The following is a 26200-nucleotide window of genomic DNA, read 5'->3' on the forward strand; positions in this document are numbered from 1 at the left end:
GAAAAGGTTTCTGTTCCCAAGTTTAGCTCATAGAGAGGGCTTCTGATCCAGAGTTTAGCTCAGAGAGGGCTTCTGATCCCGAACTTAGCCCAAAAAGGGCTTCTGTTCCAGAGTTTAGCCCAGAGAGGGCTTCTGATCCTGAGTTTAGGCCAGAGAGGACTTCTGATCCAGATTTTAACCCAGAAAGGGCTTCTGTTCCTGAGTTGAGCCCAAAAAGGGCTTCTGTTCACAAGGTTAGCCCAGAGATGATTCCCCTGACCACAGCCCAATGTCTCTTTTCACCCCTATTTCTGTCTTGTGTCTGCTTCAGCCTCTGAACAAAGCTCAGTGTTCACACTAGTCCCTGACCTCGATCTAATAATGTCTCTGACACCTGACAGTAGTCTAGTGACGACTTCAGCTCCTGAGTACAGTACAAAAATGTCTCTAATCCCTGAGCCTGCTCCAGTCCATGAGTCTGATCCATGACCAGATCCAGTCTATGAATTTTCTCCAGAGTCCACTCTAGTCACCGAGCATGCTATAGTTCCAGAAACCATTTCCGAGCCTCCTCCAGTCCCTGAGTCTACTCCAGAGCTTACTCAAGCCCTTGAATCTGTCCCACAGCCCACTTCTGTCCCTGAGTCCGCTCCAGGTCCCCCTGAGGTGGCAACTTCCATTGCAGAACCTCCTATGGTGGTGATGTCCATTCCAACTCCTCCCGAAATGGCACTCTTCCCAGAGCTCTAGGTATTCTCAGTCACCTCTGATCCAACCACGGACACTACTTTTGAGCTTTCCCTGTTTCCTGATGCCTTTGTTATGGCTGCAAGTGCCATCTCTGAACTCTTTGTGTTTATTAGAGCTCCTGTTGCTACTGCTGTAGCACCTCCAGAGCTGGCAGGGGTGTTTGCTTCAGCTCCTCTCAAGACAGGGGTGCCCATTTATGAACTCTTCGTCTGTCCTGACGAGGTCGAGACCATCAGTGAATCCCCTGTCATACCTGTCTCGGCCAAAGAAGGTTTTCATGAACTCTCAGCCCTGCCTGTTACGTAGATATTCTTTCCAGGCCAAAGAGGCTACCTGTGAACTCTTTGTTTGTCCTGCAATGACTAAGGAGGTCTGTAATTCTGAACTCTCAGATTACCCTGTCATGGCTAAGGACGCCATCTCGAAGCTCTTCGTTTGTCCTGTCAAGGTTATGAAGGGTGGTCCTGAACTCTCTGTTTGTCCTGTCATGGCCAAGGAAGCCGTCTGTGAAATCTTTGACTGTCTTGTCATGGCCATGGAAGCCGTCTGTGAACCCTCTGATGTCATGGTCAAAAGGGCTGTACCTGAACTCTCTGCTCACCCTGTTATGGCCAAAGATGACATTTCTGAACTGTCTGCCCGTCCTCTTATGGCCGCAGATCCGCAGATCTTACTATTCTGATGCAGATTAGGCAGATGCCAACATAGATGAGTTTCAAGTTTCATGACATGTATTCATCTTTAAAAACCAAACACAAAAATACACAAAGCAAAGAAAAATAAGATAATTATTGTATAAAATAATGAGAATTAATGAAATTGAGAATAACCATGTCAATCAGAAACAGAGCATTTTGCCTATAAATTACTGACATAATAAAATAATAAATACAAATGAAATTAAGAGTTTAAGGACATGATTTTGAGTTGGGTCCCCATTTGATGTCCAGTATAAAAGCTGAGATCTGAAGCAAACAATTTCTCTCAGCATGTTGTAAAGATGTAGGCCTAACTGAACAGAAAGACTTCAATAGAATGAAACTCTCTGATCTGAGAAAAAGGAAGTGTTTGATCAGAAATTCCCATAGATTAACAGGAAAAAAACTGTTGCATAATACTGGCTTTGTGACTTTTTGAAGAAAAGGGAAAAATGAATCATGCATAAGCAGTGACTAAATATCACTGTGGTCACTAAAACTGAATAACAAAGATATACAGAAAAAAATAAAGTAGGGTAAGATGTGTCGGTGGGTAACATTTGTCATTGTCTTAATATATGACATTGACATTTAAATGGAGTAAATGTTAATTTGGTCTTGTTGAGAAAATGTAAAGTGGAGTCTTTTTCCCTGAAAATCCACAATACTACTAATCATGTATACTTTCGGTAATACTTTATTTAAAGGTGTTCTTGTTATACGTTACATGTACTTACTATTATTTATTTATTTATGATTAACCCCATTCTTTTTAAAAATGTCCTAACAAATGATCGTCTCAGGTTATGTATGTAACCATGGTTCTCTGAGAAGGGAACGAGACACTGCATCCTCTAGAGGTCACTATGGGGAATGCCTTCAGCATGACTGGTGTCTGAAGCACACATCTAAACACGGCAATAACATTGGCTGGCGACAGCCTGTGACGTCATTACCTGGCACAACCACAGTATAAAAGGGTGCCCGGGAGAACACGTCATCCGCTTCTTTGTCTGAAACTTGTGTCAGAAGCATGGCAAGGGAACTAGTGGACAGTGTCTCATTTCCTTCACAGGGAACCATGTTTACATACGTAACCTGAGATGTTCCCTTCCGAGGGAACTTCTAACCGCGTCCTCTAGAGGTCGCTATGGGGGATGGTATACCCACGCCGCCATGCTGAGGGGAGTGCATGCCAGAAACCATGGCAAGCAGTAAGTACCAACTCCACCATAGCCATGGGAGTTGCCCCTAGGAATCCCTGACGGCTGTCAATGACATCCCCTCCAGCCAAGGGCCCGAGCTGCATACCCTAAACAACTTACCTGTTAAGGGCTGGGCTGAGAAGTCCAAGCCTAGGGCAGAGCTCAAGGCTTGGAATCAGAAGAAAGAGATTCCTTTTAGCGGGTACGGCCAGCTGTCTAAAAAACCAAACCAGACCCTTGCCTTTCACCCAGAGGGCTACCGCCAGCTCTGAATAAGCTTGCTCAAAGAACTGACTCAACACAAATATATCAACAGGAATTAATAAGTTGAGTGGAGCCCAAGGTGAAAACCGGGTGCCTTAACTGACTGAGGGAATGAGGCTGACAGTGTGTAACCCTTACCATACAGGATTTTAGAAAGTGTGCAGAATTTTTAGCATGCACAATGTGGATTTTAAAATGTGCACAGAAGCTCAGCGTGTGCACTTACCATAACATGGATTTAGAAAAACCGTTACTTAGGGGCAACCGAAGCTGTTACTTAGACAAGCCTAGGAACCCTACATGACTGTGGCATGCTCAGGGAGTGACAATTAATTCAGTGGGAGGCCACGTGCTCAGAGCGCATCTGCTCATGCATAACTAGAAGGGCCATAGCACCCAGCTCTCAGACCGAGAGGGGGACACCAACTCCCAACTGGGAAGACTAAGAGGAAGACAGAGTGCTGACATGTTACCCAGCAGAGCTCACAGAGTGGAGGATTCGACTCTCAAATGAGAGGGACTCAGAAGCTCAGGAGGGAGCAGAGTGCTTGCAAGAGACCCTCCATGGTTAGGGGAGCATAGCTAGTTCACTCAACAAGCAACCCACCAGGGAGGCAGAAGATGGCCCAGCAAGCTGGCATGATTGCTAACCGGAGCTCAAAGGAGTGAAGGCCCAACTCCAAAAATAGGAGGGGGACTTAGACACTTAATCTGGGAGCGGAGCTCATAGGTGACTCTCTAGGGTGAGGGGAGCACTGCTAAGCTCAGCACTGCTAGGCTCGAACCCAAATAGATGCAGTTTATCAGGGAGGCAGCAAGCAGTCCAACTACCTGATGTCATTGCCACAGAGCTCAAAGAGAAGGTAACAAGGAGGGTCGCACAAAGACACTTGGCTGCAACTAAATTTGCATTTCAATGACACTCACACAGTTCAGTCTAGGGCTGCAAGATTAATTACGACAACATTACCAACATTAATTACGAACTGCAATATCCTTAGTGTGATTTTCAAACCCGATTCCAAAAAAGTTGGGACACTGTACAAATTGTGAGTAAAAAAGGAATGGAATAATTTACAAATCTCAAACTTATATTTTATTCACAATAGAATATAGATAACATATCAAATGTTGAAAGTGAGACATTTTGAAATGCCATGCCAAATATTGGCTCATTTTGGATTTCATGAGAGCTACACATTCTAAAAAAGTTGGGACAGGTAGCAATAAGAGGCCTGAAAAGTTGAATGTACATATAAGGAACAGCTGGAAGACCAATTTGCAACTTATTAGGTCAATTGGCAACATGATTGGGTATAAAAAGAGCCTCTCAGAGTGGCAGTGTCTCTCAGAAGTCAAGATGGGCAGAGGATCACCAATTCCCCCAATGCTATGGTGAAAAATAGTGGAGCAATATTAGAAAGGAGTTTCTCAGAGAAAAATTGCAAAGAGTTTGAAGTTATCATCATCTACAGTGCATAATATCATCCAAAGATTCAGAGAATCTGGAACAATCTCTGTGCATAAGGGTCAAGGCCGGAAAACCCTACTGGATGCCCGTGATCTTCGGGCCCTTAGACGGCACTGCATCACATACAGGAATGCTACTGTAATGGAAATCACAACATGGGCTCAGGAATACTCCCAGAAGACATTGTCGGTGAACACAATCCACTCTATAGGTCAAAAAAGAAGCCATATCTAAAAATGATCCAGAAGCGCAGGCGTTTTCTCTGGGCCAAGGCTCATTTAAAATGGACTGTGGCAAAGTGGAAAACTGTTCTGTGGTCAGACGAATCAAAATTTGAAGTTCTTTTTGGAAAACTGGGACACCATGTCATTCGGACTAAAGAGGACAAGGACAATCCAAGTTGTTATCAGCACTCAGTTCAGAAGCCTGCATCTCTGATGGTATGGGGTTGCATGATTGCGTGTGGCATTGGCAGCTCACACAACTGGAAAGGCACCATCAATGCTGAAAGGTATATCCAAGTTCTAGAACAACATATGCTCCCATCCAGACGTCGTCTCTTTCAGGAAAGACCTTGCATTTTTCCAGCATGACAATGCCAGACCACATACTGTATCAATTACAACATCCTGGCTGCGTAGAAGAAGGATCCGGGTACTGAAATGGCCAGCCTGCAGTCCAGATCTTTTACCCATAGAAAACATTAGGACTCTTTACATCATAAAGAGGAAGATGCGTCAAAGAAGACCTAAGACAGTTGAGCAACTAGAAGCCTGTATTAGACAAGAGTGGGACAACATTCCTATTCCTAAACTTGAGCAACTTGTCTCCTCAGTCCCCAGACGTTTGTAGACTGTTATAAAAAGAAGAGGGGAGGCCACACATTGGTAAACATGGCCTTGTCCCAACTTTTTTGAGATTTGATGCCATGAAATTTAAAATCAACTTATTTTTCCCTTAAAATGATACATTTTCCCAGTTTAAACATTTGATATGTCATCTATGTTGTATTCTGAATAAAATATTGAAATTTGAAATTTCCACATCATTGCATTCTGTTTTTATTCACAATTTGTACAGTGAAAGTGACGTGACATACAGCCAAGTATGGTGACCCATACTCAGAATTCGTGCTCTGCATTTAACCCATCCAAAGTGCACACACACAGCAGTGAACACACACACACCGTGAACACACACCCGGAGCAGTTGGGGGTTCGGTGCCTTGTTCAAGGGCACCTTAGTCGTGTTATTGCCAGCCGAGACTCGAACCCACAACCTTAGGGTTAGGAGTCAAATTCTCTAACCCCTAGGCCACGACTTCCCCACGGCAGTGTCCCAACTTTTTTGGAATCGGGTTTGTATGTCCGTGATTTAAAACATGCGTTGCGTTTTTTTGAAGCGCGGGCGCGCACGAGTTGTAATAACAGTGAGGATCTCAGAGTAACGTCATTATTAAAAGGTTCAATCGGTCCACATTATTAATGAGAAAAAACTTGCTTACTTCAATGCACTGTATTTTGCATGAGATTGCATACACCAGAAAATTCAAATGTTACAAAAACATTTTCTGTAGGCTATGTTCATTAATTTCTATCGTCTGTTTGAACTCTGTACTGTTTTCGTTCGGGAAACGGTCTGTAAAAAGTATTTTGCATGTACGGCGTGAACAGGGCACAAACGCAGGTTAATTAAAAGCTTCTTATGCTTTTCTAAAAAAGTTGGATTGTGCTCCGCTCTCCCCTACACACGGAAGGATCATGAATGCATTTTCTGTGGTAAAACCGCACGATGAGTTTTACAATACTCGCAGTGCAGATAACCTGGAGTGAGCCTGTTTCACGCTTTTATGAACGTTTCATATTTTAACGTCTGTAAACAAAGAAATTAAAACTTAAATATTAGTAGTAAAATTTTACAGTTATACTCTAAAATAAAATTATTATTTTTCTTAAATACTTAATTTCTGTCATATCAAACTTTTAATTAAGATTAGACTTAAAGTAATGTCAATTGTTTTTTTTTTTGTTTTTATATCTCAAATATTTTGGTGGGCCGTGAAATAGATTATGGTTGTCTATTATGCAGTTTGACTGTATGCAGTTCGAAGTTCCCTCGGAAGGGAAGCATAATTACATGCAAGTTACCCTAAGCCAAACCCTAGACCTAACCCTAACCATATAGTAAGTACATGTAATTAATAAATATTACTCCGTACTTAAATGTATAATTACACTGGAACAAGGACACCTTAAAATAAAGTATAACCATACTTCTTTTAATTTTAGGTGCATTTGTTTCCAAGTAATTACTTCTTAATTAAAGAACAACTTTAGCAGAATAGCTTTAGTCACTCTTAAATATCAAACAAACATTTAAGACAGTTACCTTTCCAAAGACCAGTCAAAATTATTAGAGAACATTTTCAGTAAAAAGGTAGAAATATACATTCATCTCAAAAACTGAATTATAAACCCTAAATGACACAGTAAGGGGCTGAGTGAAGTAATAGCTTTCTACAAAATGATTTCCTCAAAAATGATATTTCTGCTGTATAAACACATTTTTACAAGAACATCCACTATCTTTCCTGTAATTCTCTACTTCCTCCTTCCTGCTAACTGCATTTCCTCTCAGTGGTGTCTGTATAAAAGAACATCTGATTGTAAGCAGATTCACGCTGCTGTTTTTCAGATCTCTGATGAAACATTCAAGATCAAAATATATGTATTTTGTTTGGAATTACAACCATATTTCAGAGTTATGAACAAAAATGTAACTAAACTGAACAAAAATTTATTTTTTGATGGTGCTTTAAAGAAACAGATATATATGTGTGCCACAAACAGATGAGCACATACATAATGCCAACTCACCGCACCTCTGAAATGGAGCATGGAAAAGATCCTGAGCTTGACTAAACAGAAACAGCCTTTCACTCTCACCTCAAACTTGCCCTTTTTCTCTGCTGGGCTTTCACTCGGGGTGGGGCTGTTACTGGGGGTCGCGTTAGCACGTGGAACGCCCTCCCCCTCCATCTCCTCCACAATCATCACCGTCTCCCACTTTCCAAAGCTGCAGGCCGGGAACATGTCCGAGCGCATGCTGTCTCCAAAATACACCACCTGCATCAGATAAGACACACACATGGACACAAATCAGTGCACAGACACACACACACACACAGCCAGTATGCAATATGCTGTGTGTGTGCACTTGGATGGGTTAAATGCAGAGCACCAATTCAAAGTATGGGTTACCATACTTCGCAAATGTCACGACTTTCACTTCCACATATACATATATTTATAGCAAAGCCATTACCAATAATATATATATATATATATATATAGACACACAATATATGTATGTATGTATGAGAAATATAATTTATGAGAAACCGCCATACAAATGGATATTTAATATTTAAACCATTATGGACAAGGAGTGGGATTCTTTAGGCATCTCACAATTCAATCCAATTCCGATTCTGGGAACCACAATCCATTTCTAAAATGATTTTTAGCCTACATTACCTTGGGCTCAGTTTTGTTGGTCATGTTCTTCAGTAGTTCGTGTAGATGAGGCCAGTTGCCCTGAGAATACCAACCAGGCTTTTCCAGTGATGGCAGTCCTTCACTTTCTTCAACATCGTCCACTATTAAGACAGAGATGAGAAAGTGTGTTATATTTCAATAACGGTGAAAGAAATTAAACATATACACAAAATGAGCATCATAAAAAATACTGCTGTACAGTAATAATTAATATACTTGGCTTTTCCACAATATGGATGGTTTTATAAATATGAAAATAATACAAATATTGGACATTTGTGCATATATATTTTGAAGACTAAGTCCTATGCCTGAGATCAGTCTTCTTACTACAAAAATAACCAACTGTAAAAACTATTACCCTGTTTGTAAAATTTGGCATGCTGTTAGAGAATTTAGTAAATAAAGTAATTTCTCTAGTTTAGACCACATTACTCATAAAAATAACCCCAAAACATTTGTATCTCATCTAGAATTGTGAACAAATCAGAACAAAAACAAGAAACAAAACAAAACAAAGGAAACTAAAAACCCTGAGTGTAGCAGAAATGCAAGGCATCAAAAGCATGACTCGGGTTAGGAACCGAGAACTGATTCTAATTTAGAACTGGTTCCAAATAAAAGAAGAAGAAAAAATCATGCAGCCAAATTATTTATATCAAGTACAGTTGTTTGTTCAACAGCTTTAGCAGAAGTGTGAACTGACTGAATAATAATACCAAGACAAGAACATCTTTCTGCACTTTCCTCACAACATACAGCATTTTTACTGCAGCCGATTTCAGAGTTATGGGAAATATCTGTGAGCTCCTCACCCAGCGTTCTGAAAGGTCTCTGCTGTGGAACCAAAGAGAAGAATCCAGGCTTCAGAGCATTAGTGATAATGATGTCAAACAGCTCCTCAAAGTCCGATCTGCAAAAATGCAAAATTATTGTAAGGAGATATCTGAAGACCAAAGTTCTCTGTATTGCCCCTATGCTAAATGTACATAGTATAGCGTGATGAGGAACAACTAGTTGTTGTGCCTTGTTGCACAAGTAATACAACATTCAACCAAAACATCTTATTCACTAATAAAGCGTAAAAAAGACTTTGATTATATTATATTAGTAACTCTGGCACAGTCATGATTAATCTAAAAATGTTCTCATGTGGATATTTTCTGACTGAGTGTATGGTGCTCACCCGAGTATGTGCTCACACACGAGCCGGCAGTAGTCCGAGTGTGAGCTGGTGATGAGCAGCAGGATTTTACCGCTGTTCTTCATGCTCCTCAACCATCTCTTCACCGCATCCGAGCAGGGCTGCAGGTAACGGCCAGGACAGCGCTTCACACTGGGGAAATACGTCCCTGTGTCCTCTAAACATCAAATATGTCAATCATTTCTTAATTTTCAAACACAGGGTCGTTTTAAGGATTTCTTTTTTTAATTGTCAGAAAATTATGGATACGTAAATTCATCATGTACACACCTAGAAGAAGAGTAGAAGAAAAAAAAAAAACAACATCAATCACAAAACATTATTAAATAAATAAAAAAAAATATTACAATAATTTTAAAAAAAAAAAATACAAATATATAACAAATAATAGGACAACAGTTATTAGAACAAGGCATCACATTTATAGTAGCATGAAATTAAAAGACTAACTAGCAACAATATAGTTTAGATCAAACGTAAAAATTATAAACTCATATTAACCATAAAGATTAAGGAATACATGTACAATTATTAAACAAGTGTTTGTTTGTTTTTTTAAAGATAAGATGCTTATTTTAAGAACATACATGCTCATCAAGGCTGCATATACACTGCATATATATATATATATATATATATATATATATATATATATATATATATATATATATATATATATATATATATATATATTTATAAAATTTGTTTTCTATTTGAATATATTACATGATACAAAGCTGAAATTTCAGCAGCCATTATTCCCGTCTCCTTCAGAAATCATTCTAATATTCTGATTTGGTGCTCAAGAAACATTTATTGTTATTATCAATGCTGAAAACAGCTGTGCTGCTTATTACAATCCTTCAGGATTCTTTGATGAATAGAAAGTTCAAAGAAACAGTGTTCATTTGATATATAATAATAATATTCTTTACTGTCACTCTTAATCAATGCCTCCTTGCGGCATAAAAGTATTATTTCTTTCAACAAAAAACAAACAAAACATAAAATAAGAAAAAAAGAAAGAAAACATTCGAATGGTAGTGTATGTTTTCTTTAGTAGCCAATTTAATAGTCTTCATTCAAGATTTGAGAGCATCATATTATCATTGTAGCAGTTTTGTTTAAATCAGGCATCATCTTGCAGTTCCTAACAATTACTTGTCAGTCTGATTTTCATTTGTGTTTGTGATCATTTTGGACCCTGTCTACAGCACTGCCAGCACTGTGCATATTTTAGATGATTTTCACCTCATCTTTATTTCTTATCCTAGCGCTCTATCTGACCTAACCCAGCCCATATGGTTTACATCAATCAGAAACACACAACTCATGATTCAAAACTTTTTCCACAGCCCACATCTCTCAAACAAAAACATGCCCACACAGCTGGCCAGATCGCAGGCTTGAGCATCAAACTGAACCACGTTCAGAACTCAGTATAAGCCATACACACATCTAACCCTGAAACTGGAACACACTGAACGTCCAGATTTAAACAAATCCGTGTAAGAACATGTCAAATGCTTCGCTTCCTCACTGAAAGCTGCTGTGCGAGGCAGGCTGATCCTATCAGAATTCACAAACCACACAAAACCGAGATACTTGAGGAATAAAACCTAGACGAATGGAAAAATAGAGCAACTGGAGTGTGTGGATTGGCGAGTGAAAGTATCAGTATACACGGGGTGGCTGGCTTACTAAAACAGGAAGTGGACTGTGTTTGCCTGGAGTGAAGGAATGTGCTCCATATGTGAAAAGTACTGTGTCTTTATTTCATGAACAGAAGAAAAGGAGACGTAGGAAAACAGGCATATTCACTAGTCTTCAGTTTACACTGGCAAATACTGCCGCACCACGTACACACAGCCACGTCTCCGAGCCCTCATCTCACACACTCACACACACACAGCAACGGCTGTCTACCTACAGCACACATATTTAAATCCATGTGTATAATACATGACAAAAAGTAGAAAAGTATTATATTAACAAGCCAAATGGAAAAATTTACAGCAGTGGTCTCTTCCAGAAGCAATTTTTTTTTTTGCACAACTTACAGTATGTTTAGATGCATAAGTGTTTGTTTGCACACATTCATATCTAGCGTGTTAAACTGGACGTGTTGGTCAGGACACATCTTATCAGAGTATTGCTATTACAATAACAGTTATACAGACATTCCCCTTTAAACTGACTTTTGTCAGCCTGAAAATGTGTACAAAAAAACCCAAAACAACAACAACAGCATGGTAACTGAGTCATTCAAGTGAATTACTGTTAGCGTGCTGCCCTCGAGTGGTAAACATCCCGTATTACTCCCACAATGCTGGAGCTTCATCAGGTCACCACATTTTTAGTGCAGCTACATGACAAAGTATCTCCAGACTGAGAAATTTCTTCCCTCTTATTAGTGATGTTTTGTTCAATTAGCGTATAAGAAAAGCTTTTGTCTATGATTACAGGAGTTTTAAGACATTTTGATGCTAAGGTCCTCAAATAAGCTGAAGCTAGATACTGCAGATAAAGTTTGTCAAGATGTTTGTGTGGTAAATTGTTTAGAAAGCTTTGAATATTTTATTGGACACACTGTTGGTGTGATGGCAGAACTTTGTCAAGCAAACAGAATGCGAGGAATCCCCTTCCTAAAAAAACAAAGGCCGCTATATATTTTTATGTATAAGAACACTTTTCTCTGAAAAAGTACAGAATGCTAGCAAACATAAATTAATAAAGACAAGATATGTGTGCAAAAAACTTTTATATTGCCATTATACGAACAAAATATATTATTTAAACATTATCTGAAAGATAATATTTGTTGTATTAAGGGGACACTGATTTTGTTTTCTAATCTAATTTTCACAATCTTTTTTTAAATCTTCTAATTTAAACAGACAATCTACCGCCCCCTGGTGGTCTATAGAAATATTGCACATAGGGCCAGATTTACAAACAGCTTGCACAAACACAAAACCTGTTTTAGCGTCAAAAAACTAAAATAAATAAATACAAAGTCAGTATTTGCTAAACAACAACAATAATAAACAAAACTATAACACCCGTATTTTAATATATATATATATATATATATATATATATATATATATATATATATATATATATATATATATATATATTGTGCCTGACTTTATTGCATATTTATATGGGAGGAAGAGAGAATTGAAATGAATCAAACAATGGTTTGCGGTAGTCAATTTAACCCACTTTGTGCTTGACATGGTTGCAATAGATGCCCATTTGCACTGCTTTTGGTAAATGAGCTGGCTGCATCTATGAACTTTAATTTGTGTACTTTAATTGTTTAGTAAATATGGCCCTTGGTATTCTTTTATTTGAGAAAGTCACCTCAAATTTTGAAAGCTATTAACAATTAGACACAAAATTCCACTCCACAACAGCTCTGAAGTGGTTTAGTGACTACAGTCATGGCCAAAAGTTTTGAGAATTACATAAATATTGGAAATTGGAAAAGTTGCTGCTTAAGTTTTTATAATAGCAATTTGCATATACTCCAGAATGTTATGAAGAGTGATCAGATGAATTTAATAGTCCTTCTTTGCCATGAAAATTAACTTAATCCCAAAAAAACCTTTCCACTGCATTTCATTGCTGTCATTAAAGGACCTGCTGAAATCATTTCAGTAATCATCTTGTTAACTCAGGTGAGAATGTTGACGAGCACAAGGCTGGAGATCATTATGTCAGGCTGATTGGGTTAGAATGGCAGACTTGACATGTTAAAAGGAGGGTGATGCTTGAAATCATTGTTCTTCCATTGTTAACCATGGTGACCTGCAAAGAAACGCGTGCAGCCATCATTGCGTTGCATAAAAATGGCTTCACAGGCAAGGATATTGTGGCTACTAAGATTGCACCTAAATCAACAATTTATAGGTTCATCAAGAACTTCAAGGAAAGAGGTTCAATTCTTGTAAAGAAGGCTTCAGGGCGTCCAAGAAAGTCCAGCAAGCGCCAGGATCGTCTCCTAAAGAGGATTCAGCTGCGGGATCGGAGTGCCGCCAGTGCAGAGCTTGCTCAGGAATGGCAGCAGGCAGGTGTGAGCGCATCTGCACGCACAGTGAGGCGAAGACTTTTAGGAAGATGGCCTGGTGTCAAGAAGGGCAGCAAAGAAGCCACTTCTCTCCAAAAAAAACATCAGGGACAGATTGATCTTCTGCAGAAAGTATAGTGAATGGACTGCTGAGGACTGGGGCAAAGTCATATTCTCCGATGAAGCCCCTTTCCGATTGTTTGGGGCATCTGGAAAAAAAGGCTTGTCCGGAGAAGAAAAGGTGAGCGCTACCATCAGTCCTGTGTCATGCCAACAGTAAAGCATCCTGACACCATTCATGTGTGGGGTTGCTTCTCATCCAAGGGAGTGGGCTCACTCACAATTCTGCCCAAAAACACAGCCATGAATAAAGAATGAGCCTAAACACCCTCCAACAGCAACTTCTTCCAACAACCCAACAACAGTTTGGTGAAGAACAATGCATTTTCCAGCACGATGGAGCACCGTGCCATAAGGCAAAAAGTGATAACTAAGTGGCTCGGGGACCAGAGTGTTGAAATTTTGGGTCCATGGCCTGGAAACTCCCCAGATCTTAATCCCATTGAGAACTTGTGGTCAATCCTCAAGAGGCGGGTGGAGGGACAAACAAAAACCCACTAATTCTGACAAACTCCAAGAAGTTATTATGAAAGAATGGGTTGCTATCAGTCAGGATTTGGCCCAGAAGTTGATTGAGAGCATGCCCAGTCGAATTGCAGAGGTCCTGAAAAAGAAGGGCCAACACTGCAAATACTGACTCTTTGCATAAATGTCATGTAATTGTCGATAAAAGCCTTTGAAACGTATGAAGTGCTTGTCATTATATTTCAGTACATCACAGAAACAACTGAAACAAAGATCTAAAAGCAGTTTAGCAGCAAACTTTTTGAAAACTAATATTTATGTAATTCTCAAAACTTTTGGCCACGACTGTACACGCATGTCTTTTAGTGACACAGAGGGTAATACAATGTCAAATCCAGTTTACTAAAAGACTACCTACCTACATTTTTCCCTTCCAAATTAGCTGGACTGACTCTCTTTCCATCTCAGAGAAGACCCCTTTAGATCTACTGTACGGTAAATGTATGATAATAACAAAGATAAGTATTCAAATGACCACAACTGGGTTTAAGTGGTGTTAAAAGCCCAACAGGGCTGGTAATGGTTCAAAAACCGAAAAAAGCAATTCATGAATTATTTTTGAGCAAGACAATTAAACTCAGTTTTCTGCAGGAGACTGTTATGATGTTATTTATTAAAAAAAAAAGTTATTTTATTATTATTATTCAGTTACCCACCCCTATCCCATAATGCAATGTTTACAGAGGGGGGCCCCCGAGTAAACATACTGTTCAGGGGGCCCACAAACCATAGCGGCGCCCCGTTAACATTATTCCATGGGGGCGTTTGAGTCAAAAAGGTTGAGAATCACTGTTTTAAGCAATGATCAGTAGAGAGCGCTGTTGTTTGATGAGAAGCACACTCACTCCTGCCTCCTAGCAGCTGAGAGACACCACTCTATACACCAAAACTGATGCACAAACACATGGATTATTATCTAAACTTTCACTTTGAAGGCACAAATAGTGCACACATGACTTGAAAGGGCACCTATTATGCAAAATCCACTTTTACATGGTGTTTTGGATATAAATGTGTGTTGTCAGTGAGTGAGTACAACCACCCTATAATGACAAAAATCCACCCACTCCTCATTTTTAATCCCCTTTAAACCAAGTCAGTCTCACTAGGCCTGCCATTTGGATTCTCACGCAGTGTGATGTCACACTGTGTAGGGCTGGGCCACGGGGGTTGATTGACAGCCCTGCATTGCTATAGTTTCTGCCTTCAGCGAGTTGTAGGCTACGCTGTCCTCCATTCCGTCCACGCAAGAGCAGCTGTACCGTCAACAATGTCTCGTAAGCAATGCCGATTAAGAGTCTTCATTTTCTCTCAACATCTGAGCTGCTGAGGACGCTGTGGATTAATGCGTCTCAAAATCTAACTAAATATGTGTATCACTCCAGACCCCTTTGTGAATGTTATGCCATTATAGTGCTTAGCGTATTAACCGTATCTGTGTGCGTACTTTAAGTATTTTGTAACTGATCAGTGCCGTGCTTGTGAGATTAGTTCGCGTTGTTCGTAGTGAGAGATTTGTTCAGTAGCACGGTCGCATAGCTCGGTCCATTGATCCGCACCGATGACAGGTCAGCACAGCGCAAGTTCTGTAACACTGTGCTGTTTCATCTCACTTGTAGTGTATTTGTCTTCCCATATGTATGGCTGAACACTGGTTCTCTTGCTCTCAGTTATGTTGCTTCTACAGGCTGTTTAAAATGGTGGCCTGCATGCACATGCTCCGACGTCACAAGCCAAAAACTCTGGTTTCGCTGTCTACACGATAACACTGCAACAAGTTTTTTTGAAAATCTTCACCCTGGCAGGAGTTTTCAAAAATGTTAGGTTTCAGTGACCTGGTGCAGGGTTTACATGTGGACAAAAGGCCAAACTGCGTAGAAAAAGCTGTGGTTTTGTAAATAACCACGTTTGTGTGGACAGGGCCTTAATGCTGTTGGATATAACTCAATTCATTTAATTGCCGTAGATATGCAATGCAGAGAGACTTATACGCGATGCCCTCTTCTGGAGTCTGGGCGGGAATATGCAGTTCATTTGCATTTAAAGCCATACACTCCAAAACAGCTCTTTTTAAACACACCCCAAAAATGACATACAAGGGTATTTTGGACTGAAACGTCACAGACACATTCTGGGGACACCCAAGATCAATATTACATCTTGTAAAAAGGGGCATAATAGGTGCCCTTTGATATACAGTAGGTGGCCAACCAAAATGATGGTTCTACCGCCGCGCGTGCCGCGTCTGTAAAGTGCATTTGCAGCTTTTGACCGCTGAGTGGCGCTTTAACCACAAGTTATCAAACAAGCGCAACAAATCACATTTTCACAAATAGCCGTCAGCTTTGCCTCACCGATGTGTTACATTTGACGGCTGCAGTCAGGGAAAATGAAAGAAAAACACTAGTTAAAATATTTAATATTCACAGATGAAAGTTTAGTACTTATGAAGTTATGTGCGTTCCTTAGAACGAATTCAAGCAGGATTAATGTCAAGCCTGTGCCTGAGCCTGTGCTTATAGTTACTCTAAACTACACAGTATTACACCATATTTTAGATTTGACACATTTAATAGGTGTGCAGTATATTTTTTATTTTATTTATTTTTTTATTTTATTTTATATTTTTTATTATTTATATAATATGAATTATGTGTTATATTATTCTAAAGAAATTGTGGTTTACTTTGCATCGAAGCATTAAAAGTGGTCTATTTTAGTGAGCTTGGCTACATGGATTTATATGCAAAACGTCAATATTCTCACATATTAGGCCTAGATTTTAATTTATATTTTAAAATTCCTTTAATAAAACAACATGCATTTTTGTCATGCACATACTTTGTTATTCATTACATGTCCTTTATTTTGACAGACAACTTCTTGGGAAATACATATCTGTCTGTACACTGATTAAGAAATTGTTGCGTGTTTTATAAATTATTTTCTTTATTTTAGTAAAACGTGAGGCACTGTATAATTTCTCTCCCATTATTTAGGCCTAATTAAAACAAGAAACGAATAAATTAAACCTGCACGATTTAACTAAATCATTGAAACTCTAAAGAATGGACGGATTAATAAAACGTCCTTTAAACTCAAGTTCTCTCATTATAATCAACAAAATACACACTATGTAAATAAGAGCTTCATTAATTGACAACTTCAGTGATTTTAAATGGAGTCTTCTTTACTTGCTTTCATATAATTTAAGTAAAAAATAAAATAATTAAATAAATTGCAGCCGCATTTAAATGCAGGTGTGTAAAATATCAGAGTGCATGATTTGCGCAGCGTGCTTGATGCTGAGCGCGACGCGCAGCATTTATTTTTGTTTTATTTTGGATAATTGCATGTAAAAATGATTTACTTTGTAATGCATATGCAAAATGTGAATTATTATTCATATTCAAGTGTTTGTGCGAAAATTATTAATGCGCATGCAGGACAGGGAGGCGCCCTCGAGATCACTTGAATTTTTTCCTGATAATTAATTAACTTAAAATTGTGGTGTCTCACATACATGAGAAATATATCTACAGAAAGCTTGAAATGTCTTTTAAACGAATCAATTCAGAACGAAAGCATTATGTAATCTGTGAAGGTTGCATTTCTCTCTAAAGGCACGTCCATTAAACATTTTTTTTTTTTTTTGAGTTAAGGCAACTTCCTCTGAAATTAAGTTATAATAACTAATAAACTATATTGCGCTATACAGTAGTCAACATTTGAAGTCGATCAAAACCTTTCTTTATTCTAAAACCAAAGTGACAGGGTTTTGTCCTATCTAAACCTGTTCTGCAAGTTTGAAACCCTCATAAGACACTGTCCATATGAAAGAGCAAGAAATTCACACCTTTATCTCAACCCCAACAAACTATACACAACTACCCCCCCAAAAACCCCAACCCCCTCCACCTGAACTGAATTCGGTCTGTTTTTTGGCTGAAAGGAACGGTGTGTTGTCATGTTACTGGGTTGAAACATGCCTGCACTTACAGCAGCCGTACTCTTTGTATTCATTATTTTCCCGCAGCCCATATTATTATTCACAAGACCACAATAATAACAAATTATCAATAGATAATTAATCATTATTTTTGCGAAAATCATTGTTATTTGTGAACGTAGGTGTTTGAGGAAGGCTTTAAGACCAAGCAGAATCCTCTGCTAGCTGCTCCCGCTTCACAGCGAGCGGGACTTGTGCTAACTGCACCCAGGTTCACCGTCCACAAGTTTTGATTTTACAAAATCAGTTAGAGGCGAATGCAACTTATTGATCATGAGCCCAACATTTAGCAAGGCAGGAAAACATATACCTGAAGAAAGACGTATTTCATTGTAAGTTAATGCTGTTAAATAGAGAGTTAAAAAAAAAAAAAAAACTAGTGTAGGCTATTCTTAAACTTGGACCTCATTATATTGAAGTACAAATCCTAACGTTTCATAGACCTTCAGTTGTTATGCTTTAAAATCCCATGCCATTTGTAATTTCACAGTATTTCACCTCCTAAATTACTACCCCAATTCTATAATGGTAAAATTTACTCATGCCGATGGCTTTTTTATTAATTTTTTTTTTTTTTTAGAATTGTAGCCTATATTGTTGAAGCAAAACCAATATGAAATCAAATCTGAACTGCAGGCAGATATAGGCTTATATTTTTAAAAATATATTATCATTACAAATATTTGGATTGTCCCTTATTCTGTACCTTATTTTCTTGAAGAATAAACACTTATTTTATACAAGAATAAACATTATAAACAAAGAATAAAAGAATCTCAATTAGCCCTTATTTTCCATTTATGAAGTTAACTGGCAACTCTAATGATGATGTAATTATCTTTTGACTCCCCTGACAGTGGGAACTTGCTCAAAAAAAAAAAAAAAAAAAATTTCTCCGTTGTAGGAGATATGTGAGCGATTAATAGATTTAAAAAAGAAAAAAGTGGGTGCTTGGTTTCGGAAAACGAATACAGCTTGTAAAAAATGATATGATGAAAAAGTCATGCTAACATATTAATTCATTAAGTCATTTTCAGATGCAATGAAAAAAAAAAACTGGATAAAAACATACACAAAACTTGTAATTAGTTAACAACAAAGCCTAGATTAGGCCCATACTCTGTTCCTAAGTATATAATGTAATTTTTTTTATCCCACAGTAACACATAACTGATTATTCGCCTATTTTCGTTTGTTGCATGTTTTTTTTTTTTTTTTTTTTGTGAGAGGAAAAAAGTTAGAACAGAACAATAATTAAAAATGTATAATTCTAATGGATAAATATAATTGCAGTATATGATGCTTAGTTATAAATAAAATAAAATAATAATTTAAAGGAAACATAAGGTAAGGTTGGGCTCTCTCATTCAGGAGAAATCCAAACGTTTCCATATTCATGATGTTGCCCATTTGAAAATAGGTTTTGTAGTTCACGCGTGTTTCAGTATTCGATGGAAAAAAATCATAATGAACAAAAATATGCCAAAGTGGACCGCTGCTCGCACCGGATGACACGGTGAACGGCTGCACTGTTTCCAATGAATGTGCACGTGAGGCACCAGCGCGATCAAACAGCTGAAACAGAAAATACTAAATTTTTGGTCACACATAAGGCATAATTCGAAAATGCAAACTGTTAGCAGTTAGAAAAATCAAGAATAATAACAGAGTTAATAAGAATTATTTCTAAATGCTGGACTGTTCTCATTTCGCTCTGCATATGGAACCTGAGGGCTTTGTTTTTTTTTTTTTTAACCAAGAATGGACCGAAATGAGCCTAAGACTATCCCACGTTTTGAAATTAACTCACAGTAAATTTTCTAATGGTTTTTAAGGATGTTACAATGTTATATTATAATGTTATTGTTGTTTTACTTCCTCCTTTCATCTCCATTAACAAACCAACATTTTACAATTACATTCAGTTCGCGATCCATCCCTTTGCACCACCTGGTGGTAGTTTCGCCAATGATTTTAACACGCAACTGACTTGCAGTTAACGCTGCGGCCCTGCGGCGGCGGTACACGTGGCGGTAATACCCATTCTGGTTGTCTACCTACTATAGATAATAGAGGTCGACTGACGTATCGGTTTTGACGATTAATCGGCACCGATAGTTTTTAATTCTGGAACAATCGGTTATCCGCAAAAATCCATGCCGATAGTTTTCCGGGTTGTGTCCGTTGCTGGAGCGGCTGAGAAGGGTCTGTTTTCATTATACAGTGCGAGAGCGGCCTCTAGTGGGTGAAATCACTGACAGCATCTGCTATTTGTTTAGACACGTGACGCTGCACGCTGAACAGAGCGAGAAACTTCAGACCCGGATTTAAATGCAGCTGACAGAAACTTCTACCACGCCACAGAGCGCCATTCACATAGTTTTCCATTAAATTACATTATATTCGCCCCAAATCATTTTTAATGTACATAATGAATTGTATATGGAGCATTTTCATCTAAACGTTGGTCTTTCTGTGGCTCTAATAAAGTCTGCATGCTTAATTTATAGAGCTATAATATAGATCGCTCTTTACGTTTGCTCCGTTTTTTAAACACTGAACTTCAAACTTATCTATGCCTCATTGTTCATTCTTGAAGTAAACTTGTGTCCGTTTGGTGAATAAATAAACTGTTTTAGACCGCTGCTCGAGTTGAATGCGATGCGTCCGGAGTGTGTGTGATACTGGTGAGTTCTCCTAGACTCAGCTCTGCTCTTTGATTTTGATTAGATAATCATCAAGTGTTCAAGAATAGAAGCAGTTAAAGTGTGAGAGTAAACATTGTGCTGGTATAATTGTAGTGCCCTGTGATTTCTGTGATGCAGAATTCACAGTTTAATGCGGAATGTCACGGGATTGGTCAAATTTTGAATTAATTAATCGAAAGTAGGTCATTACACATAAATCAAATCACGATATGGACTAGTATCTGTAACTATTAAACCTTAAAAGTCGATTTCAATATGAATCCTGCATGTTCTGCGTGACTCTAATGAATTGTGCAGATGCAAGGTTTCATTAATACTGAAGCGTGTGTGACGCTCGCGGTGATTTCAGCTTCTGTCATCTCTTTAAATGTGGACGTAAACACATGAACACTTTCCAGAACTGCTCTGAGGAGCTTTTATGAGCTTCTGACTGTTTGATTTGAGTAATACTAGCCTCATATCACATACACAGAACTGTGATGGTATTCACAGAACCCGTCAAAATAAAAGTCAGATCTATTTTTCAGTAGAATTGTACATAGCCTACTACACAGCAAAATCAAAAGTGTTAGATTTTCAGTGTTAGAGTTGAGAGTAAAAATGTAGAGTCATTTCAACTCTTTTTGAATCTAATTTAACTACAAGAGAGTTATTTCTCAAAAAGAGTTGGTTTTGTCACTGGGAGTTAAATGCCATATTGATGGTTTAACTCTACAGTGTTGATTTAAACTCAAAAGCTAGTGTTAGCGCCTGAAGTCTATCATTTCCGTTACTTGCCTGCAGTGAGGCGGGAAACCAGACAGCTTTTTTTTTCACTCGACTGGATCGGACTGGACACGCTCGTGAGTGGGAGCATTCACAAGTAAGTAAATTTAAACCAGTAACTAATGTTTATTTAATTATATTTGTAGTGGTGGGCCTATTTTTTTCGACAGGTAACATTAAGTTAGCTAATGCTTAATATTCTAGTTAGTTTGATAGTGCTAGCTAATCAGTTCACCATGCAACAGTTATTACCACGCTCAAAAGGATAGCTTATGTGTACAATTTCACGTAACGCTCAATGTATGGAACAAATACAGTGATAATTTTCTTATTGGGAAATCAGAACAACCAGTAAGTTAAAGTGGTCCATTAACGTTAGTCAAATTAGATCGAAGTAATGTTTGCATTTTTTTTTCAGGATAAGGATATGTTATGGTGACATTAACGTTAGCTGTTTGTAACTTCGTGTTGTATTTCAAATATAAATTAACATGTTTAACGTGCTTGGTGTAACCTTATATGTTGCACCTAATCATTTCTACAGCTGGACGAAGGCACCTTAACGATCAATATAAATAGTTGCAACACGTTTTATGTGAGGGTTTCAGCTAACGTTATAGCTAACTTTAACGTTAGCTGAACTAAATCAGGTGCACATGTTCGGAAGTGTGTAACTTTAACTTTTCTAGCTTTGGGCGGGTAAAATGAGCGCTGCGCGGTAGACGCGAATACGCCTCATTCGTGCTTCGAGACAGAAACAAAAATCACCTCTCTTGGAAGAGGATTAGTGAGAAGATTGTACAACCTGGTAAGATGTACAAATTTCACATTTGAGTCACGTTATTGACCTACTAACCAGCTAGAAAGCTGCCGTGCTGCCATTTTACAAATATTTTCCCACTAATATACATAAATATCTTGTAAAAAGATGGCCCCCAACGGATTTCGCCTCCGTCGCATAAATTTCGCTTCAAACGTGTTTATTTTTTATTTATTTTTTTTTGACGCGCAAATGGATTCAAATTATTTAGACACGGCAGGCGCGAATTTGACGCGCGTCTGGTGTGACTGTGAACGCACAGTCATGGAGGTTGGCTCGCTTGTTTCTTTTCCATGGACAGTTTATCTGTGCTTGCTGCCCAGGTTTAAAAAGTGTGCACGCTTGCTGTATAGCAAGATGTTGCGTACAGGGCATTGTGCAATTTGGAAGAATTTTGTGTGGATATAAGCATCCACCTTCATTTTTTAAGAATACCGTTTAGGGTTCCTTTATCATGTTTCATGTGAACCTTTATGATTGTTGATATTGCGTCAATATTTTCTATTGAAATCGTGTAAATAAGTGTACGGGTTTATTTTTAGGATAGTCACATTTCCGAGCGAAATGTTATGAAATGTTAATGTAAACGTTATGTTAACTCTCCTCACTCTATTAGCTTTACCTCCTCTGTGTTGGTGCTTGTCATCGTAACGTGCACATTTTCTCATTCATTACGTTTCTGAATGTATTTTTTTTTTTCTTTACAGCACATCATGTTGGTCAAAGTGAGATTTGGTGAAACTCAGAAGTATGTTAAAGTTGCCCAAACTGAAGAGGGCTATGAAGACTACAATACATTTCTTCATAAAGGTTTTCATCACTTCATTACATTGAAGCCATCAGTTTCTAAATTTTTTTTTCCATTTACAATGGGACTGTAATCTGGTTATATTGCCCCACCCACCAAGTTGTGTTTATTGTGCTGGGCAGTAATAATTTCTTGTCAAGCAGTCCAAATATAGAATCTAAAATGCAGAAAAAGAAAAACACCTGACACTGCTCAGAATACTACAATTGTTAACATTTTTTAATACTACTAATAATGGGAAATGCACTGTTTTTCTTTATTTTCCTAAATCTAATATTCTCTCAGTCATAGAAAAGTTAGGTCTTCCATTGCAGACCGAGCTGCATGTCACAGATGATTCTGGGACAGAAGTGGATGCGGATGTGTATGAGGAGCTTTTAAAAGCAGGGAATCTTATCATTCATGTGTCCACAGAAAAGTCTACAGGTAAGACTTTGCTCCGTTAGAGTGTTTGTTTTTCAAAGTTTAATTAAAGCTGAACTAGCCTGTTGTTCCCTAATATGCTAGACCGTTTGGTTGTCAAGCCTAAAATAAGTTGTTAGAGGTTCTTGAGCGTGTATCTTGTGTATCGTGTTTCTTTTAAATGTCTTTCAGTTGTGCTTAATCAAGATCTCTCACATTCTACGTCAGAGTTGCTTGTGTCCAACACGTCATCCTCTGTGGTGTCTCATTCATCAGATGCAACAGTGATTCATGATAGAAACAATGTATATAAAAGAACCCACATTGAGCGGGAATCAGCAAATGAGGTATTGGGGAATTTCAGTAATAAATGAAATTAGTTATTATTCCTCAAACACAAAGATTCTGTAGAAGAGATGTGGTTTTATTGCAGGAATGTCTAACATGATGACTACCTTTGTGATTCTTCTTCATGTTTTAGATGGTGAGAAACGTTTTCCAGTCTAAGCCGGGGGGAGAAAAAAATCTTGCACGAGTATGACAAAACAAAGACATTGACGGATGCTACACGGCGACAAATGGTAAACCTCCTGGTTGCAGACATGATGGAAGTACATGGGTAAGTATACCATGTTGGTAACACTTTACTTGAAGGGTGTGCATAAGACTGACATCACCTTCATAATCATGACATGTCACATGTCATGAGGTTTTATGCATGTTTATGACAACTGTAATTAAGTATCATTCACTTAATTATGACATTTTTAATGCAAATGTCATAACAAAGACATCTCAAACAATGTCATATTTGCATTAAAAAGGTCATAATTGAGCTAATGACATTTAATGACAGTTGTCATAAACACAGTTGTCATAAACACACCCCTTCAAGTAAAGTGTTACCGTTTTGTTTGATAGGCATTAAGTCCATATTTTTATCCCTCTTGAAGGGGGAAAAAGCTTGAACAATAATATATTTTCTACTTTAAAGGAGAATACCACCAACCCATGTGCGAACAAAATATGCTGTTGGCATCAGCACTCTATTTCCCAACCTTAGTGATCCATACTCTGGAAACGGATATGTAAGTTTTTTTTTTTTAATTAATGGCTTATATTGCAATATATGAAGAATGTGAGAATGTGTATGTTCTTAATTTCTTCTTATGTTGCCATGTGGTGATGTGACCCCTGTGTTGCATACTTTTGTTCTTTTTGGGTTTTTTTAGGAACACTACTATGATGCAGAAAGTGGGTCTGGCTACTTGGCCTGGAGGATAAAGACCGTCCAGCGCAACACTGCAGTTCAATCTCGGAGAAGCTCCACCAGCACTACGTATGGTCCAAAGAGCAAGAGGGATTTTCTCCTGGCTGACAAGCAACTGTTCGGCGAGGAATGCCGTGAGGCAATATCCTTATTGAAACATTCAACTGATGTGTCAGTTGTCAAAGATAAGATGATGGCAACATTTCAATACCGCCAGACGCTAGTTCAGGACCAGCAAAACTCTGCAACAGTCTTGGATGTGTTCCCGCGGTTTCTCGACATCCCCGGCTTGGTAAGAAAGACATACCTTTGTTTGATCAGCGTATTTTTGAAGTGAACAATTATGACTCAATATTCTTTCAGTATCAAGGACTTAAGGTGTTTCTTCTGTAGATTGACCAAGATTTTACCATGATGTTTGGAGAAGAGGTTTCTGGCAGATTTTTGGCAAAATGGCCACGTACTTCAAACCCAGGCTCCTGGCAGACTGCAAGAACCGGACTTCTAATGAGCATGTTGAAGAACTCTTGTCTGCGCAGCAAAACTCAAATGAGTCTGGTAAGTGTGCCTCATTCTGCCTTTAAAACATTTACACAACAGATTCTTATCTTCTTACCTTAAGTATCGTCTTTGGCATAATCTGTCATTTTTTAAATAATATTTTAAGATAGAAATGTTTCTGAACATCTTACACTTAATTCTACTTTGCTCCTAGGCTGGGACAGTGACCTGTCAAGCGTTCTACTGCTGGTTCACCTGCTCCCCCCTACGTCAAAAGGCCACAAGAAGAGTGCTAAGATTAGCTCATATCAAGTTGTCAACCATGTGGCGAGATATCTTAAGGTATTTTGTGTTTAATGTTTTTCATCCACTTGTTCTCATACTGCCGTTGCTTGTGTTGCATAACTTAAATTAATATTTTCTGTCTCTGTGTTTGTCACAGATTGGAGCCAGTGTTGAGGCCTTCCTAGGGAGCTTGGAACCAGGACAGCCCTTCCTCCTCTGTGTTGGTGAACAGAAGAACAACATTCAGAGGTTCTATGTCATCGTTGACCAGAAGGCCATCCCTTGCAAGGCGCAAACATCCCTGGCAGCTTTCGATGAGCTTTTCAAGGCACACTTCATCTTCAGTGTTAACTACCATGAATCCCTCAACAGCTTCTACACATTCATCCAAACCACAGTGTTTAACATCGACTTGGGAAGTACCAAGGAAAGTCCCAGAGTAAAGGAACTCAGAGCAAGGCTGTTTCACACTAATATTTGAGCTGATACACGTCCTTGTTTGCAAATATGCTGATATGTTTTATTTGTAAGGCACACCAGAAAAGTTCTGCATTGCTTTGTCAGCATTTGAGACTTCGCCATGGATTATATCCAGGAAAGACATTACGTTTGAAATGTGGACAACCGGGATGTTATCATTTTGTACGTATTCAGGGTTCAAAAAAACACCTTGTTCGTTTGCACAAGGACACTTGTTCACCAAATAAACACCTCGTTCATTTGCACAGGGCCACTTGTTCACCAAATACTATTGACAATGTGGACGCTCAAAGTGAAGGTGATG

The 26200-nt window shown here is 38.4% G+C and overlaps 1 protein-coding gene across 2 annotated transcripts in view; it reads right to left on the reverse strand.

Moving 5' to 3' along the window:
- Positions 1-26200, reverse strand: part of nt5dc1 (5'-nucleotidase domain containing 1) — a 70517-nt gene that overhangs the window by 4727 nt on the left and 39590 nt on the right. The window contains exons 7-10 of one of the 2 annotated variants that reach the window (XR_006157551.1): positions 9111-9285; positions 8740-8837; positions 7904-8025; positions 7249-7492 (exon numbers count right to left, since the gene is read on the reverse strand). Coding sequence is in view for 1 of the 2 variants with exons in the window: in XM_042747324.1 (XP_042603258.1) it covers positions 7313-7492; positions 7904-8025; positions 8740-8837; positions 9111-9285 (575 nt within the window). In the remaining variant the exon portion in view is untranslated. The remainder of the gene's footprint in view (positions 1-7248; positions 7493-7903; positions 8026-8739; positions 8838-9110; positions 9286-26200) is intronic. The other variant, XM_042747324.1, reaches the window with a different exon arrangement.

The sequence above is a fragment of the Cyprinus carpio genome, chromosome B20 (assembly GCF_018340385.1).
Source record: "Cyprinus carpio isolate SPL01 chromosome B20, ASM1834038v1, whole genome shotgun sequence".
NCBI lineage: Eukaryota > Metazoa > Chordata > Actinopteri > Cypriniformes > Cyprinidae > Cyprinus > Cyprinus carpio.